Here is a 20,511-nt window from a genome sequence, read left to right on the forward strand (position 1 = left end):
GGAATGACTTTGACATCCATTTTTTCATCTTCCTATCATATTATCATGATGGCCTTTAAACTAGTTGTGCTGGGAAAGTAACCTGGGCTTTTTATTGCCCCTAAATTATCCTGGTTAGCAAACATGTAGGTGCAAATCATGATCATATGACTGTTGCATACGAGAAACAAAAAGTATATTAAATAAAGGCAAGCATCTGCAGTAAACAGCAGCTCCCCATGCTACTTGACTCGCTTCAGTCACAGTAAACATGAAAATGCGCAAACTTCATTATGGTCTTCCTATATGTTTTGTTTCAGCTGAGGTGCCTCAAGTTAAACACAGCTGACAAATGCCAGTTACTGAATTGCTGAGAATTCATTACTTACTCAGTAAGGAAATGACCATTTCATGTATAGCATAGTTTCAAAAGCTGTTGTAGACTATCTTATCTGGTACTGTTACATAGTACATACTTGTGTTGAGTGAGGTGACAGCTCACTGCTTTCGTGGCGTGCTTTTTAAAATTGGAGTTTAGATCTATTTCATATCAAGTCTGAATTGAATTTAGCTTCAACCCATTGCCTAATCTGCATTGTTGAGAGATCTGCATTGGGAGAAATTTAACCTTAGAAATTAAGAGATGCCTATAACTGAAATGCACAAAGTACTGACAAGTGAATGCTGAGTTGTGTCATTAAGTTTGAACAGCCACTTGCTTACATCTTGTATCCACACACAGTATGTATTTCACATCCCTCTCTATTCTCTTCAAATACAGGTGTAACCTTGGAAAACATTTACCCAAGTTTTATGGTTACAGTAAGATCGTAAGAGTGATTGTTCTGGACCAGATTTAAGATCCCTCTCCTCAGCATCATAGGCACAAGGTGCCTAATAAAACCACTAGAAAAGGGCAGGTGTAAGAATGTGATCCTCAAAATACAGCTCCAATGCTGCAGCAGTTCAAGGCTTGTGAACTTTGTGAAGCAGGTTGGCATCCTTGATGATTAGAAGTCTTCAATACATTTTTCTTCCAAGAATTTTTTTCCAGTCACCTTTTGAATCCATGTAAACTTTTAGTATCTGTACTATCTTTTGGCAAGGAGCTTTACAGCTTAAATATGTATTTTTTTTTTTCAAGAACCTTAGCCATGCCAACAAATACAATTTGGTTTAGTGAGTACTATCTAAATAAACAGTTCTTCTGCCACACCTGATAGAAATCAATTCCCAGAATGTACTCTGGGGAGCAAAGAGCTAGAGTATTCTGCAGAGAAGGGAAATAAAGAAGTATGTGTCCTCACACTGGTTGTGGGACAGATATACAAGTAAAGCATGAGTAGAAGCTCTTATAACTTAGGCATTTAGGACCTTCACAACCTATTCTTTCAGTTGTCTTGGTGAACAATCATGTAACCACTCTAAGGCTGGGGAGCTTTCTATAGGGATGCAGATGCCTGATTCAGCATCTCCAAATGCTGCCTTTATGTATATTCATCTATGCATCCTATGTTGAGTCCTTTACCAGACGACACCTTTTAAATAACCAGTGGCTTAACTAGTTTTTTCTTTGGTTTTAGGTACATAAAATGAAACCATATTGATGTTATTATCCTGATCTCACGCAAGAGATCCCTCAGGTTCCTATAAATTTGAAGGAAGTTATGCTTGCAAATGGAAATAATCATTTTAGAGGTTGAATAAATTTTGATAAAATTTGTGAAGACTTTGTTTCTAAATTAAAAGTCTCAGGGTGGAAATCTGTTTATTTAAAACAAAAAAACCCCAATGTTATTTCTTCGCTCATTCAACAATGTTAAATTCCAGTGAAGTTGATGGGAGTTTTGAAATTTGACTTGCTATGTTTAAGGGTGGGCTTTTGAGAGAGTGTATATTAAAAAAAAAAGGCTAGTGTATAGTCTAACAATTAATTCTTCATATTTCTGAGATCATGAGGGAATTCCCTGTATGATAGACCTCTCATTGATTTGCTGGTGTCAGTGCTAAATAAGTGCTTTTTCATTTTGGAAATGATCTCAAATGATCTTTAACTGCTTTTTGAAGTGACCTCATTGGAAGCTTATTTCTAGTCTAAAGTTGTATGTTTGTTTATTTTAACTTCTCAGCGTGACACTTTTTAATGTGGCATAGAAGAAAGCATTTTACAAAATAAGCATTGTTACACTTCATTTTAGCTGTATGTGTGTTAGCCCATTTGCTACCAGATAGGAAACCAAGGATTAGAGTCTTCATTGTACTGGCCAGAAATTGTTAAAAAAGGCTGTGAAATATTTAATGCATACAAAATTACTGTGTCAGACAATTACTAATGTGGAATAAGGCTGGTCACATCAAAATTGAACATGAAACTTATTTGCATTCTAAAAGATGTGATTTACAACTTGAGAGGGTGGAGCATAGCAATGTGAACACTTCTGCGTGTTTTGATTTAATGAGATTAAGCACTTCATTTGTTATTTGATAGTTATTATATACTATTACTTATGGTGCATATTGACTATAACACATGCAAATAGTTGTGGAAATAAGGAAATGAACACAGGGCCTGGGGCTACGTACTCAGTGCCCAGGAAGCAGGCAAGCTTCAACAGACAGCCAAGCCACTGACATTCAGTCCAGATCTTGCTTTTGGGCCTGACCAAAAATTGCCCAACTGTATCAAACTAGGGATTGCCTTTTGAGAGTAAAGGAAAGTTCAGTGAATGAAATGCAACTATTTTATTTAGGTCTTAAGCTGATTTTGAAAATCCTGCAAGTTACATTTGCAAATCAACTACTTGGTCAAATTTGCAGTTTGCTACTATAAGTTATGAATTATTTTGCATTTATGTGGCTATAGTACAAAAGATGCATTTTCTGGCTTTCAGTCATGAGAGACAGGACAGGTTTGCCTACCACAAGTAGTAGGTCAATCCCTGTTGTTAAACAGCCCTTGTACATTTGCCAGGCTGTCTAACTAGTTTCCAATACTGATAGCTCCCTGTCCTGCGGGTTGTGTGTCCTTTTCACTTCTGTTTTGTGAGGTTTTAACTCCTAGCTGATCGAAGTGATACCTGCCCTGGTACTATAAAGACACTATCCTTTTCCCTTCTTCTTCCCTAAATGTGAAAACACACTTGTCAGCTGAGCTTGGCAAGTCCTATATACACTCCATTCTCCAGTGCTTGTATTGTTTCCTGTCTTGCCAATCTCCCTGTGTGATGTTGTTTCTTCGCTCCTAAGCATACATTCACTCATATGCGCAAAGAGGTGTGTGATGTGGATGAAAAAGCAAAAAAAAACCTTGAAGGAAAGGTGCATTCCTTAGAATGGCATTTGGAATAACAACTAAGTGTTATTTGTCTTCTTCCCTCAGAACTTCAGAGTACGCATGATTGGGTTGCTAAGATTGCTTCCATTCGCTATTGGAAGAAAGAAAATTTAGTGGTGCCAACCAAAACTAAATGTTTAATACTTACCTTGTCAAAGTTGAAAGTTATACAAGTCCTGCAACCAACAACATTAGGTTTGATGACCAAGACAATAAGCCTAACCAAGGCCTGATGACAGCCAAGATTGTCATTAGTGTTTGTGAATCATGACTATCTCTACTTGTGTGTCCATTCTTGGGACTGACAATGGCTGTTGAAAATAATCACTCAGTAATGAAGCTAGACAGCTGGAAGAATTGTACACACCAATGAAGACCAAGAGAAAGTAGAGATTTAAGGGAATTCTGGGAAAGAAAATAGGGGGTTTAGATGAACTGTTGAGTTAACTTCATTGCAAGGTATCCAGGAGGGCATGATAGAAGAACTGGCTTTTAAATAGGAGGAAGGAAATGTAAAAAAGCCTTCAGCAGTGGATGCCTATCTGTGGTCTCAGAAAATGGAGAATATAGTCATCTCGAAGTAAAGAGAATAAAAATAATGGTGACTGTAAAAATGGGGAGGTTTTAGAATGATGTTAGATGTATCCATATGCCTTAGGCAATCCTTCCTTAAAGTAAAATGTCTCTACATTTTTGGTTGGGTTTTTTGTTTGTTTGTTGGTTTGTTTTATTTTTAATTAATAACTACTTTTAGAAAATAGTCCTACATGGTATGAACACATTTTGCTGAATTTCCTCCAGTCATTTCAGGTGGCATTTGGCTTTTAATTGAGAAGTGAAATTCAATTTTTTTTTCTCCCTTTATATTTAATACAAACATATGCAAGTCCAAATTTAAATCCTATCAACATATATGGTCCATGAAAATAAATTAAATTAGCTTATTGAATTTAATTTTTGTACCAGTTTTTATCTGGGTATAGGGAATTTTGAAGCACAGTATTATATCATTTTTAAAACCAGGCTACGTTTTACTATTTCATGAGTGTACAGCAGACTGTCTTGCTGTATAATCTATTAGACTGCAGATGTTAGGCTCCCTTCCACCTTCCTGGCAGGATGTTTTGTGTAAAATGAATTGCAACTAGAAATTCTGGAGATGAATCAAGTCAAATGTGATTGCCTTGCTATTAAGTTATGTTATGGATGCAAGGAAAAAGCAGCAGTGTTTGTTATATAATTTATTTAGAGAAGTGGCAGAACTGCTTTTTGTCCTGAAAGAAAACATGAGCAAAGACAGGGAGTTCTTTGGTTCATAATCAAAAAATGTCCAGGTTAACTTGTAACTGTTCTAAAATAGTGAAAATTTTACATTTGGTTAAAAGTCTAATCTTTATGTAATGTGCACTTATGTATGAAATGAAGATATGTGGGGCCAAAGGCCTTATTTGGGAGTACTTTGGACCACGGTGATCCATAACTACAGTACACTGAGAAACTTGAGCAAAGCTCTTAACCAAACCTGTTTGTATTAAAGGGTTTGAAGAATTACCCATGAGAAGCTAGGAAGAGATTTCAGTTCAGTTCAGTTGTAGCAAGCAAAAAAACAGCATTAGCTAATTGGTATAGGTGACTAGTTTCATGATGTAACGGGTACCAATACTTCTTGATCGCACTAAAAGAAGATGAGAAAGAAAGAGTAATAAAAAAGTTCAGAAGACCCTCATGAGGAGCTTTGAAATGGCTCCATGTTGATGGAGTTGGAAATTTAATGAATTTAATGATCACTTTTCAAAAAGTGTGTCAGCAGAGAACCAGCCTCCAGTGATTTGTGACTGTGTAGCAAGATGAGAGCTGCCCCAAGTGCAGCCTCCTGTTACTGCAATATATTGGTTTTCTGTCTTCTCCGATGCCACTGGGAGCCAATTGCAGAAGATATCTGCACTGATGATTAAGACCCTCTTAAAACTTCCCTCCTGGATATTTTTGTGGGCAGTTTGTTCCTGTCTGTTGTATCTAGACTGTCTATTAATTTAAGTATTCAAGGGTAAATAGCTTAATGTCCATCTTATGGTCAGCGCAATTGCCAAACCATCACTTTGCATAGGTGGAAAAAATAAGGACCTTTTTGGCTATCAGGTGACACGTAGTATTTTGCCAACATATTTGCATAGATTCCTCTTATACTGTTGAAATGGCATTTATTTTCCATATTGGCGCCAAGTGCACCGACCTTTTCACATGCTACTATTACTTTATTGTCAGTACCTCTGCAACTGTATTGGGTCCCAAACACATTGGGAGAGAGAGAATTATATATATCTTTTATATCCATTTAAATGACTGGCAGAGGGGGCATAAAATAACTCTTGTCTTTTGCCTTCCTTGTGTGATGACCTTCACTATGATCACAGTCCTTTTTACCCCTCTGTGGGAGTTGCGTGATCTTTGGCATGCCTGCTTCCCCGATAAGACGATCAAGGTGAAAACTGGCCATGCTTTTGGTAACCCTGCCTGTACTTTGTGGTGGGTTGCTACAAGCTGTCATCTTTCATAGTGAGTTCTAGCAAGAGGTATGTGATGATACACACTACTAATTAACCTCACTTGTTACAAATAAATGTTGATAGAAACAAAGTTACTATGCAGGCGGTTGTTAGATAAGCAAAACAGTAATGGCTCAACAGCCATAAAACCCCATCCTCTTCTAGATTCAAAAGTGCTGACAGAAGTGCTGACCTTGCTGATCCCACGTAGTCATTGCTGCCACCATCCCTGCTCGTGTACACCGTGCACTGGTGATACATGCTGTGTACACTGATCCATAGCAGAGCAGCTTATGTGAGCAGTCCTTTAAGGCAAAATCACCCCAGTGAGGTTAAACACTTCTCCGTCATTGGCTGACTAACCTGGCTAATTTTGCTTGAAGTGAATCAAGGAATCCTCAAAACCATCCTGGGACAGATGATGGTAAGCATCACCTAACCACACTAACTTCTTCCACTGTGTGACTGGATCTGGTAAAGAGTATCTGTTGCTTGAGAAATATACAGGCTCAGTCTTGCAAAGTGCTGAGCAGCCTCGATACCTTGTGAATGTGCGCGCACGTGGTGGTGCTGGGGTGGCACAGAGCTGAAGCTTTCCTTGCATGTGGGAAGGATTAGTGGTGCGGGGGGAGGGGACGTTGACCAGAATAGGTTGATTACAGTGTCTTTCTCAACAGACTCCATTAGTAACATTTATATTGAGATAAAGTAAAATTACTACTCCCTTGGTGCAATGAAAGGGATTTTACTGTGTCAAAAGAAATAAGCTCTCTTTCTGTGCAGATTTAAACTCTGCATTACTGTAAAGATACAGTAATGTGTATTAGCTTTTCATCTTTTGTAAGGGGGAAATAATTGACAGTTAACTATTGTCTATCAGTTTGCAACATAGCATAAATAAGAATACATGTTGCTTTTGCCCACTAATTTATTTCTGTATAATAAAAATTTCTGGTTTTGATGCTTGTGGATCAAACATTAAATCATGTAGACATCAGATGGGTCAGCCTTCCCGCTAAGTTCAGTGTTCTCAGGACAGTGAAATGGTGTCTCTCTGCCTGCCCTGCACTCAGGTAGAGAGAACAAGGAGGACCTGCCTGGTTGTAGTCCAATGCTTTTCAGGAACTGCAGCAAGAATAGTGGAAAGGGCAAACCTCTGAGAGGTGTATGGACTACGTATCTCCCTTTTGCCATCCCTCCCAGTTGTATTGCCTCATGTGGTTGCTGCCTCACAGGATAAAGTGCTGTACTTGTTGGTTGGCTAACTTCCAAGGTGCTGTAGCGTTTATCATACTTATATTTTACAAGAAGGTTATCTTCGTATTTGTATACTTCCCCATCCTCTTCTGATCTGCAAAACCAGAATTCTCTGAGGATTCCAGAAATGAGTTTATTGACAAAGAAGTGATAGTTCGTTAATGCCAGTCTGGGAATGTTAAGAGCCATGGAAGAAAATGAAACAACTGTTGCAAGTTCATACCTCATTTCTTCTGTGAAGGGCATTGTATGAGCCATTTGTGGATTTTTAGGTAAAATAGTCGATTTGATTATGCCAGAGCAGATTCCTCACTGTTTAGTCATGTTAGTAGTGCAGTAGATAACTCTGTTATGAGATTTTTCATTGAGGAAGGATGAGAGACAGCATTAAAATTGTTTTGTTTACAGCTGAAGGCTTCTTTGCAGATTATGGGAACTGAGTCTGTGATCTCAGTGAGCCCATACAAAAGTCACCACTGCTGGACCTAGTCAGCACGCTTCTCAGACTAACAGAGGCTGCTGGTTGAGGGGGTTGTGAGAAATGCACTAGCAGTTATACTATGGTTATGCAATTCTTTCTGGGTGGAAATAAAATACAGTAAGAGATGATGATCAGTACCATGCAGTATTGCTGCTATTGTATGTATAGCACTGTAAAGGAAGTAAAAATAAATAAACCTCTGTCAAGGAGAAAGACCTTCCTTAAAATATTTATTTTACTGCACATTGATGCAATGAATTATTTCTGTCATTTGTTTTCTTGCTTTTGCTCTCTATTTTAAAATTTATGGCCAAGGAACTTTTTAGTACGCTTTGCTACAAGGTCAGGCACTCGTGTGGAGAAGTAATGCACTGGAAACTTACTTATGTGGAGAGGTTTCTAACTGTGACATTAGCCAGATGTTTTAGTGTTTCTGGAAGGTATTTCATACAAAGAACCACATGAATAGAAGAGCACATTCCAAAGGAAAAGTAGTATTTTCTTGATCATCTTACTGAGCACACTGATGCTCCTTCAATTAAATTGATTGGCAAATTTTTGGGGAGACAGGAAGCTTCAGCAGATACAGAATTGAGCCCTGTATTTCTTAGGTTATGTAGGCATCAGTTTAAATTCCTTCCACCATAGGTCATTTCCTTGCCCTGTTGGGGGGGAAGGCCCAAGAATGTATCCAAAACACTGTATGGCAGTCTAGGAAAAAGGAAGCTTTACGATGCTTTGGAATATGTGTGAGTTCTGCTGCAATAGCATTCAAATAGCCCTGGGCATTTCTGTGGGCCACCAGCTGTAGTGGCAGATTACAGCTGAAAATTGCATTTAATATTCCAAATTGTTCTGCTTCTTGGTTCAAAAAACCAAACAGTAGTCCAGACCAAAGAATGGTGAATGCCATTTTTCATGGGGCCAAATCTTTCAAATGTAATTAGTTTGTTTTGTAAATCTCCAGCATTAAGTTAGAGCAAAAGCTTGACTAGAAATTAATGACTCTGTTTAAATATGCTGTAATGGGTAATAGCTTTTCATCTTTTGTAAGGGGGAAATAATTGACAGTTAACTATTGTTTATCATTTTGCAACATAGCATAAATAAGAATACATGTTGCTTTTGCCCACTAATTTATTTCTGTATAATAAAAATTACACTTTTCTGGTAGTGATAAATCTCAGAAAAGTTTCCAATGTACAGTAATTGAACCGGGAGTTTTAATAATGGTTATATTAATTAAAAATAATAATTTTAATAATAATATACCATTTAGTACTGCAGTGCTTGGAAGCTGTCTAAAAGGACACTTCATTTGGAATATTCAGTTAGAAGCTAGCTAACAGCTTTTGAGGATTTTTGCTAAATGCGCAAGTAAACCCATGAAAGTGAGACAGATTATCTGGGGCGTGAATCAAGTGGTAGTGAAAATGTCAAGTGAAACCCTTAGCAGCAGTAAGCAAGAATAGTGCTGATTTATACCAACCGAGGACCCAGCCTGCCAAGTGTCATGGCTGTGACAGTCCTCTGGCAGTCCCTGGAGTCAAGGGCTGCAGTGAGATGGATGAGAATATCAGCTAGCCCATTTAAAAGCAGACCTTCTATAAATAATATCAGAGAGATTGGTTCAGATGGCAAGCCAACAAATTGCCAACCCCATCTGGAATCCTCTTTGTAAGTATGTACATAGCAGGGGAAGAAGCCTGGGTAAAATACTGTTCTTGCAGCCCTGGGCATTGAAAACGAGGCTGGTAGTCTGCTCCCGTGGCTCTTGCAGGAGACTTCCAACATGATTTCTTAATGCAAGAGTGAGCCTGGAAGGAAAATAGGATCAGTTTTAAATTTTCTGCATTTACAGTAGTTTGCTTTAGCAGTGTGTCTGCTGCCATCCCATATCCTTTTGGGTTTGAAAGGGAGAATAAGGGGCAAAAACCAAAGTAAACGTACATAAACATGTCTTGGGTGAACTGAAGAGAGTATCTTCACTGGTTGTCCTGTATGCAGATGTTCCATGTGTTGCATTGGATTTCTCATACTTTATGAGTACGCCAGTTAAACATTATTGCTCATTAGTGGAAAATATGTTTTGTCTTCACCCCTTATACAGCTAGCTATGAGATATTCTGTCTTTTAAGCTGTTCAGATGATTTAAAGATTAGTTTAGTAACACCATTGCCACAGCAAAAGGAAGACGGTTTCTCAGAGGAACTCTGCTTGCTTTACCCTAGCGTACTATTGAACAAGGCAAAGCCTACAACATTATGTTCTTATTGATTTCTAAAGGGTAAATTACAGACTGTTGCTATTGGATAATATTAAAAGCTGCCCTATATTCCCAGTGAAAAACATCCAAATACCTTATTCTGTATAATGTAAATCCCCTTAGTACTGTTTCTCATATTCATTATTATATACTCTTTTCTCAGTTTACTGAGTTTTATGTATACTCTGGCACAATGCCTCTCAACTCGCTATACAAATTGTGCTCCTTGTTACTCACGAAACAGTAGAAGGAGCAGCATGGTTTTCTGAAGTGCTGTAAGACCTGCCCTGAAAAGTAGAAAGGATTGGAAAGTCTAAGTATTTAGAGTTATGAATTTTACCTTTCCATTTCCTTACTTCAGGAGATTAAATCAGTACTACAGCAGTAGGATGTCATTGTATGGAAGAGGAAATGGAATTTGTGGTGTTCCCACAGCTTTACTGGACTCACAAGCCAAATCCTATCGTTTGGCACACGTGTTACTCTAGCTACTGCTGCACTACTCTCAGAAACTGTTCTTAGTCCATATTTCTGTTTTAATTTGTGCTGGGCTGCTTTGGAGTTACAAGTCAAAACTTCTGCCAGTAGAAATCCACAGAAGTAAGTGTTTCATGAATGCAGAATTTGGCTCAATGTATTTCTCAGCTTTACTACCTACAGACACACCCTGGCCCTGCAAACCACTCTACGTGCCTTGGGCTCCTGTGTACTGCATGGCGGGGTGTCCGGGGATGCGCCTGGGCGCTGGGACTGCCTTGTCCATGCTATGACCCTGGCGTAGTTCTAGCCCTGGCAAAAGGGCACCTTCTGCAACAACTCCAGGGCGCTGGTTAGGAGTTAGCACCAACCAAAGTCCATTCCCAGCAGGCAGTTTGGAAGCAGCCACACCATTTCAGAGGCTAGCAGAGCTGGATGGGGTGGACCTGAGCTGCTCTGTGCTAATTGGCCTCATAGCCAAAGAACAAGTACTGGCATTGTGGAGCTCACCTGTGTAAACATAGCCAGGTACCTCTGAATGAAACACTGGGTTTCAGAGGTGCTTTTCATGTTACTGTGAGGACAGGAGTTTTGTCTAATGTCAACATAGAACCCGAGTTGAATTTTCCTTCTCTGCTTAAAAGTGATGCATGAGCAAATCCATATTACAGCCAAATAAGAAGTGTGACATGCTAAACATGAAATGCCATTCTCTGTTACTATATATGAACAGCTGCCCCAATTTAGATACTCATTTGCTTTGACCTATTGTATTGCTGTATGACAAGTCCTGCTGTAACCTAATCTCTCTAAGCTTAGAGAGGAGCTGCTCACAATGTAGAAATTGTAACATATGGAAAAAACATCTATTACAGAAATAGAATAGCCACACTTGGGAGTAGGAAAGTGTTATACAACCAAAACGTGGTAGTTGTCTACTTCTTCCTAATATGATGTTTTAAATGTGCTTTTTTTCTCTTATACTGTCTTATTTGTGATGCTTAATGCTAGCTAATTGAGTGCTTTGTTTTCTAATGGAGAGTGCTGTTCCTGGAAGCAGGCTGGCCTGTTTTAATCTTTATTCCAGAAACCATTAAAATATTTAAATTTTAAAAAACTATAAAATTGGTCTGTACAGCCTCTCTTAAAGATACTGTATAATTAAGAAAGACAAAATAAGTTATTTTATTTTATTTCATTAAAGGTCTCTCAAAACCAAAATCTGGACAAATAATCAGACTCTCAAATTTTACATTCCTATACTGACCTGGAATGATTAGGAGGCTATACTCAGACCTCTGAAAAAGGGGGGAAAACAGGTTTCATCTATGGAAAAGGTTCACCTCTGGGAATTTAAAAAAAAACAAAACCAAACCCTATCTCTTTTTCCCCTTAAGCAAGATCATGTGCCACCAGACCTACAACCTTTTAGCAGAAATGGCATGCATGCACTGCTAGCTAAATCTGCACTGGAAGGATCAGTGTAACTTTTGTCCTAGAAGCTCAAGAGTCACAATCGTGGAGCAGAAGAGGAAGAAGTTTGGAGGAAGGGTTATGTTTTCGAAAGAAGATACTGCTCCAAATGCAAAGTAGGAGCCCAAGCTGCACTTCCAGAAAATGCCTGGGGAGCTGCAGAGCTATATCTTGGGGTCAGCCCATGTGCTCTTAGAGTAGGAACTAGCTAGTTTGGGGGGAAAAAAAGCTACAAAGCCAAAAGGCAGGAGGAGGAACTAGTCAACATGTTTAAGCAGCTATTAAGATAGCACAGGATTACTTCTATTGCATCACGTGAAATAAGAACGAGAGAACATTTTGTATATATTTCAGGAAAAGCTTCCTGTCAGTGACAGATGCTGGACTGCAGAGCGTCTCTACATTTTGCAATGTTGTGACCAAGATTTTCAGGTTAATGCAGACAAACAAAGAAAACAAGGCAAACAAAGGTCCTTGGTCCAATGAGGGGTTATCCTTTAGATGACACTGGTCTGTTGTTATTTGTGGAATTATTATAGGCAAAGTTGAAAATAAGGTATATTGAAAAGTATTGTAGTAAGGCATACTGGCACCTTGTTCAGCAGCTGATTATTGCTGGTTTAGTAATGTTTCATACCTAATCATTTTTGCCATTCCTAAAATTTGAGTGATTCTGTTTCCATAAGCTTGAAGTGTAGAATTGACAGAAGAGACTGGGATTTAGAGGAATTTGGGGGATAGGGTCATATATGCTATGGAAATTATATGCCATGGAAGTTAGCATGGAGAAAGGGCTAGGAAATTATCCTGCCTTAATAAAAGGAAAACGGACTGGATGCCACAAACATTGTATAAAATTTAGATGCCTTCAATTGATAAACATTTGACTACAGGCTAAGTCCTTGGGCCTTAAGTAGCTAAAAGTACACCCTACTAGTGATAGATTTGGCACTGTCAAACATTTACAATAGTCGGTGCTTTTAGACTTGTAATTCTGATGTTAGCATACACAGCTGAACTTTTGTCAGGCTCTCGACCCTGCCTTTAACTCTTATGAACCTTAGGAATTGCTGTCCTAAATTGGTACAGAGAAAATTCACTCCTTATTAGATATCTCCTCTGGATCCCAGTCCTCAAAATGCACCATTAACTTTATCCTTGCTGATGATAACTTAATCCCTTTGAATATCTGCCAGTCTCAGGTGAACTTCATCTGGGCACTTGCTGAGTTTCCTGTGAGTTAAAATCCTCAGGCATGGCTAATTCATTTGCTCTTGCTAGAGAACTTGTATTCTTTTGCTAAGAGGACAAATGTCTTACACCATGGTCTATTATTGTGTTACTCATTCTGTTTCACATTATAGCAATAATTTTTTTAAATAGCATTTTATTCAATTTTCCACTTCAGTGCAAAGCATGAGGATTGAACAAAAACATATTAAGTATCAGGCATGTTTTCTGCAGCACTTACTGTGGCTGAGGAGAATCGGCAAATGAGTAACATTTTTTGCTGTCTTGAAAATCCATTACCATGCAGTATAGCCTAATGCAATCAAAAAGGTCTTCTTTTCTTCCTCTCTTCTCTCAGCTCCCCTTTTATTTTTCACATACACATCGTTAATAGAATGCAAGAGGTTTTTCCAGCACAAAATGAAAAGTTTATTCTTGTAGTTCTACAAAATATAACCTGAGACTAAGGTGAGTTCTAGTGATTGAATGCCCTCCTAAAATCTGGGATTACCTTTCTTTTGTTAAAATGAAATTTGGTGTAGTGTTTGCATGTTTTGAAACACTTGATTCTCTGATTTAATGAAATAAACGTTACTTTCTGTTGACGCCATCTGTGTGCCCTGTTCACACATCGTGTGTGTTCTCTGTTTATAATTAGACTGAAACATTTGGAAAGAGTGCCAGGTGTAATAAGGATAGAGTGCTTGGTGTAACACAGCCCAGATCATGGAGGCATTACCTGTAATCCCTGCTTCAGCACAAATGAATAATAATAATAATAACTCCATTCCAAATGAATATCTTGGCGTAATTTTGCTTTGAAAGATTGATTTCATTCCCTCGGTCCTTTTTTAGCCGTAATCTCTATAGAAGGCATAAAATAAGAAGAGATTACAGGATTAGACTTCGGATAAAAACATGTTATGTGGTAAGATGTGTCCAAGTATAAGCTCCTACATCAGCAGTGGAATATCTGGATCGACGTGGTGCAGCACCCAGGCTGTGAGGACAGGCTAATTCTCAAATGCTCTAGGTTACTGCTTCTGGTGCCCTGCATGGTAAAAGCGCATAACCCTCTGATGTATAGCTATACCTACATTCTTGGAGTTAAAACCACATTGCATTGTGCCATGCAACTCTTGTATGCATTTACCCATCTCAGGAAGTCTCAAAATCATGAATGGTACAATTCACTTTTGAAGGGAAGCATTGCCCATCTCTTTTCTTCTCCTCATCTTTAATGAACTCTTCTTGGCCCCTGTAGCCAAACATAGAAGCAGGAGAACTTTTCTATGTGTAAAAGATAAAGGCAAAGGTAACTATGGAATTAAATGCAATGCTGTTTAGCTGGAGTGAAGAAAAAATACCCACTTTTGATTTCATAGTTGGTTATGAATGTAGTGAAGAGAAATGCAAAAACTTTTTGGCATGAATATCCAACCTTTATTCTTTTACTCTGAGTTGGAGGAAGACTGAGAAAAATATTACTTTAAAATAAGAAAGGATGAAGAAACAAAGATGAAGCTCCAGATTAGAACTGTTTAGCCTGATAGAAATAAAGGACCAGAAGACCAGCTGGCATAAATAAGCGGTTCTCCATTGATGTTAATGGGACAGAATTAGAATTATTAGGATGCTGAAGAGGAAGGGATAGAATTGTGTGTACTGTGTAGGTAGAGATAAAATTTGCAAATGAAAAAAGGAGTGGAAAGAGACGAGAACCATCAATTTTAAGGCATGGTGATGGGCAATCTGTTATGGTACAGAGTGTAAGCTGGTAAAAGTTGTGAGGATTAGTTCAGTTTTTTGGCATAGCTGATGTATTTTTCTGGATTGACTTCATTGAAGTGCTGCTAGAATAGGCTTTGACTCACTGAGTTTGAGGAAGTAGAAATATGGGGGAAGAGAGAAAGGGAGTTACTCTTTTGCTAGCGTGCAGTGTAAGAGCTGTAACACATGAAAGAAGTGTTGCTATTAGGTAGGGAATTGTTGGTTGTGTTCTTAAGGAGTTTTATGTTGTTTCACAAAGAAAATGCTTTTACAGCTATTTGGTACTTAGCATAGGAAGTATGTGAAAGTAAGGCCCACTGGTTTAAACAAATAATCAGGACTTAATTATTCTTGATTTCTAATGGTGAAGCAGACTCAAGAATAATGTTAATTTTGATTACTAGGTGCTTGCTCATCAACTTATATTATATGCACTATTCATAAAGAAAATAGGAAGGAAAAAAAATGTGTTGTCCTCTAATATTCTTATTTTTTCATTTTTTTTCTTGTCCTAGATTAGCTGCTTATTTTATGTGAAGGATTGATTGCATTAAATTTAGTTTTATGACATGGTAATATTTCAATCTTTTTCATCCACAGATCTCATTAAGTGATCTCTCTTTACGCTGTAGTCTAGCAATAATTTTTAGATTCCTGTGCATTAAATTAAGTGAGCTGTAGTCATACCTTCAGCATTCTTAATTCTTTCACTACAGCTATGCTGATTTTGTATGGCTGAGGTGACCAAAAACCCAATGACACAAAGCAATTTATTATGACCAAACAGGGTCTGAATTTGTTGCTTATCTTACTTGAATATTTTTCTTTGGACATCAAGATTCACTGTTCTTGCAAGTGAGTATATTTGGGCTTTTAGAGAGAGAATGAAGTTGAGGAAGAGCTTGTCCTGAAGAAGATCCTGAGCAGTAGTTTTATGGGTTCAAAGCCAGAGCATTCAAAGAGAAGTCTAAATTTTTATTAACTAATTTTTCCAAGTGTCAAAGATAAATTTCATATTTACAAACCTTTCATAAACCTATATGTGGTAGAGCAGTGAACATATTTACAGGTATATGTCACAAAATCAGAGTGAAAATGTCAAATTCTAGCTTTAAAAAACCACATTTGAAGTGGAGGCTGTGGCAAACAAAAGGGAGGGAAAAAAGAATAATGCTAAATACTTAAGGCAAAATATATAATAGATAAAGCAGATTAAGATAGGCAATGCCATGATAAGTACGTAATGGTTTTCTGTTTTTTTAATGACACTCAAATTGACTTAAGGGTGTTATGTTAGTTTTCCCAAAGCTAGTAATAAATTTGGTCAGATTCAGTAGTCTTGATCCATGAAACGAAAGACAGCTACAATGCTGCTCTTATGTTCAAAAATAAATAACTTCAGGGTTTATCCACAAAGCTGATGAAGTGGGTTTAGTTCTTTCATGCAAGATCCTGGGGGAAAAGGGTTAGACCCATCTATTTTGACAACCTTAGGATGTAGTTACGCTACCAGTTCAAACCTATGGAAGATGCTCCTGCCAAAAGAGGTGACTCTAATCTTCTTCCATTAGGTTTAGGGTCTAATTAAGTATGATTACAGAGATATTAAAAACACCTTGAAAATGACATTTTTCCATAAAAATTGCACCTTATTTTATGGACACTGTTGGACATCCTCTTGAATTTTAATTATACTTACATCTTAATTTTTTTGGACAAGGTTTCATCTTCTTTTTGCAGTTCAAGCAGTATGCACCTGTGTTTCACAACTCATGTTAATGCAATTGAAATAATTAAATGAAAATGTGTGTTGATTAAAATTTTACTATTCTCTCCATAATTTACAAATATATTCAGAATTGCTTTCCCTGAGGAAAGACATGTAATATGTGAGAGACTATTTGATAGCGTGAGTTTGTATGGAGTCTTTTTCTGAACTCAGGAGGAGCAACAGTGCAGGATCAGCTTGTTAAATTCACTTATTAACACTTTTTTAACATCTGTCTTAGTCCAAAAAAGGTTGCTTTTCTCAGTCTACTTGACAGTAGCACGAAGAAGTCTCAGCCTAAATAGTGTCCCATTGGAAGCTGTATAGTAACAAATGAATCCTAAAGAAATGAAATTGAAATTCTCAAAGAATATAAGAAGGATAGAAAACAGTAACAAGAGGTGAAGGTATATTAAATGACTTCCCTCATCACGCTTGTGAGCAAACATAAGATTTTTGTGGTTGACTGGTCCATAAGCAGGGGCTTGTAGGATTTGGCAACATGTTTGGACTTTGGCAATTAAAATCTGTGTGTATCCTATTTTGGTTAGCTGCTGCATTTCTTGTGCCTATACCTCCCTCAGCTCAGTGACCTAGGCAGGGTGATTCTCTGCCTTCAAGACCATCCAGCTCTGTCTGTGGTCACTGGTGACCCGGGTCAATGGGGAAGCAACCTACACTGTCTCCCATGGCACGTTACATTCTCAGTATTATTTCTGGAGAGCCATTGAAGATGTGGGACTGTCCTGTTCCAGAATTCAGGCTGGTATCTCTCTCAGGCTCTGAAAACAGTGGGAAGCTCCCCCTTGGCTGCATCCTGGAGGGAGGAGGAACTCTCCTGCTCTCTCTGCTAGCCCTGCCAGCCCAGGCAGCTCCTGTTCACTGTTTCCATTGAGCTGCTAGCACCAGGCAGTGCTGTGGATGATGAAGGAGGGGATGAATAATTCTGCCTGGATGTTTTGGTTCTCCCATTATCAGTGTGCACAGTGGATGTTCCTGTGGTTATGTAAAACCACTTGTGTAACTTGGCCTGTTTTCTCTACCTGAGTATCGGTGAGAAAATCAAGTAAAACTTGCAGCTTTTTAAACCATCTTCTTTCCTTCAGCCATTATGTTATCTTTTTTTCCTGTTACACTAGACTTCTTATAAATTCATTAAGTTTAAGCATGAAACTACATTAAGGGAGCCAGGAAATTTCTTTGTCAGCAGGTCTCTTTTAATAGGAAAATAAAACCAAGATATTTAACAGAACTTCTGGTATGCCAGGAGTAGAGTCTTTTCTTGGTTGGTTGTTTTGAAGGCTTGTGCCTGTGGCATCGCATCCTTCAGTGCTCAAAGAAGGAAGAGTAGGTTTAGGAGAGCACATCCTGTTTCTCCAGTTATAGTTAGAGGTGGTCAGAAATTTTAGATTGCTGAGCTTCAAAGGGTTTTGTCTGAAACAAAAGAAACTTTTGCCACATTTGCCAAGCCTCCAGCTCAAAGGGAGCTGCAGGTATTCATGCTGTCAACACTGAAACTGGCAAGAGCACCGTTTTCCTTGAATAGCTGCAACATCCTTAATTTTCTCTTTACTAGAAATTACTAATTCTGTTTGGTTTGTTCCTCAGTGGGCCAAATCAAATGAAAAAATCTTTCCAGCAAACTAGAAACCCATGTATTCAGCATGAAGGACAGATTGGTATTGCCTCTATGACCTTGTTAGACAGTCCTGTATTTACAGAGCAATGTACATAAAACTAAAGTTTGTTAGATTTCCAAGAGGAGAGCTAAACTGCACATGCTGCTTAACGTCAGGTGGGAACATCCAGCAAAACAAATGTCATCACCATCATATCATAATGAGATTATAATTTCACCCTTCCTCTCAATGCCTTATTTGTGCCAATTCCTTAAGTGACCACTTGAGACATTTCAGGGAAGTCCTTCCTAATTAACGAGGAAATGTTCAGAGTTGTGACTTTCCTGTCTATGCTTATTGTGTTGATTAGATATGGGCACATGCTGATGTTTGTGTTCATTACTTCAAAACCATGATCTTGAATGTGCTGGCTCATTCACAGTCTCTTGCAAGGGTGGGAAGCATACAGTCTGGTGCTTGGTTATAGTTCGTTATTCAATTTATTACGGACTGTGGACTCACTTTCTTTGCAGGGTGACCTGGGGTGGTATTTCTCTAATGCTATAGTGCTGTTAATATATATGGCCTACCAAATTTATCTGAAAGTCCTCAGTAAAGAAAATGTTCAACACATTGGTCTGATGCATAGGACATTGCAGTTCAGTATGTAGATGTGGGACTCCATCCAATTCCCACAGAAGTCAATGAGATTTAATTTAATTTTGAATCAGATTCTGTAGACACAAAAGTCTAGTGTAGCAAAACCTAGATGTTTCCACAGGCTGCAGCTGTGCATGGCAGCCTTGCAATAGTCTACATCTGCCTGGGCGTTGTGAATATAAATGATGTCTTCACTCTTAGCTCTTTTTCTGCTCACGTAGAGATGGTGAACCATGATAAAGACACAACCACCGACATAGCAAACTGCATGAATTCACATGCTGAAATCTGTCTGGTATTTGTTTTATTGGCCTTCCTTTGTTTTCTGCCACCCCACCATATGCAGAAATAATTGATAGTTATCTGCTGAAGGTTTCTTAGTCCATCAATAGTTAAGGTAGTTGTCTCCTTCCTTCTTGTCGCACTACACTGCACACTAGCAAAGCCTTTTCCCCTGTATGGAGGGGTTAATAATCAATTATCTTACAGTGAGGGATTGTTATGAGTAGGTGCCACTGAGGAGTCACCATAGAAAGGGAGTCTTGTGTTGAAAGCTTTGCATGTATGCAAGAGCAACTCAGGTCGCCCTCTTGGTGTCAGTAAGAGGCACAGTGTAAGTAGAAAAATGAAGTTTTCCAGCATTCAGAAGGAATTTCTTAACGTTTGGTTTGTGAAAGATTGCATGAGTCCCTCATAGGTTTTTTGTTTCTAGAGTTTGTAAAAACAGTGTTAGAAAACTGATGAACCAAAAGGTAGACAAAGGCATGTCTGTTACCACAGCCCTCCCCAGGATGCAGACTGTAACCTCTGCTGCCAAAGTACAGGCTTCCCAGCTGGTCTCAGTCACCTATTCAAAATACCAAGGGTCTGCTTTATAGTTTGCCCCATGTTAGCATCATTTTGTTGTGATGAAAGGTTGTAGGAAGGAAAAACAAAACCCAGTGTTTAGAGGTCATGAGGCAAGGATTGCAGAATGTTGTCTTGGAGTGCAGCTGGTAAAAGTTTGTAAAACTGGCTTTTCCTGTAAAAGGGATCCACTATTGGTTCCTTCAGTTAAATCTCTCACAAAAAAAAGGACTAGTAGTATAAACAGGAGAGGGATCTAAGTAACTGTCCTGCCTCTCTCCAAACCTGAGATACCCATATGGCCTCTAAAATAGGCTGTCAGGACCTTGAAAATGCTGTACCAGGACCACAAAATCTATTTTGTTCCAATGCAGTATTTCAAAATCCAGATCACAGTCCTGCAAAGTGTAAAGGGTTGTAGACTTGGAGAGTAAACCTAGTCCAGCAGAGGGATACAGCAGTGAATTTGAATCCAAACTTGGATTTGGTTGCAGGGATCCAGTTCATGTCTGTAACTGCTAGCAGCACACTGCAGGATCATAAAGGCCCTTTTGAATAATTCTGTGCAGTTGATGATAGTTCCCTTTTGTAAAAAATGGTGGGCATTTCAGGACAATAGGTGTGCTTCAGTTTCAGTAATAAAAAGCACTGCTTAACATGGATGCATTGAGATACATTCACAGAGTACGAATTTGTTTTCATCTTTAGAAAATTATAGGCGAGAATTCTGGGATAAACAAAATGGAAGGGGTTTTGGGGGTTGGGGTTTTTTTCCATTCTTATTCTGAGCCACATGCAGGAGACG

At 38.5% G+C, this 20,511-nt stretch overlaps 1 protein-coding gene across 6 annotated transcripts in view; it reads left to right on the forward strand.

Moving 5' to 3' along the window:
• Nucleotides 1–20,511, forward strand: part of AKAP7 (A-kinase anchoring protein 7) — an 87,535-nt gene that overhangs the window by 62,772 nt on the left and 4,252 nt on the right. The window contains exon 8 of one of the 6 annotated variants that reach the window (XM_049801495.1): nucleotides 300–336. The exons of the other annotated variants lie outside the window; for them this stretch is intronic. Within the exon in view, the coding sequence (XP_049657452.1) occupies nucleotides 300–328 (29 nt within the window). The 3' untranslated portion in view covers nucleotides 329–336. Of the gene's footprint in view, nucleotides 1–299; nucleotides 337–20,511 lie in introns of those variants that run through there. 6 annotated transcript variants of the gene reach the window in all.

This window comes from Accipiter gentilis, chromosome 5 (assembly GCF_929443795.1).
Source record: "Accipiter gentilis chromosome 5, bAccGen1.1, whole genome shotgun sequence".
NCBI lineage: Eukaryota > Metazoa > Chordata > Aves > Accipitriformes > Accipitridae > Astur > Astur gentilis.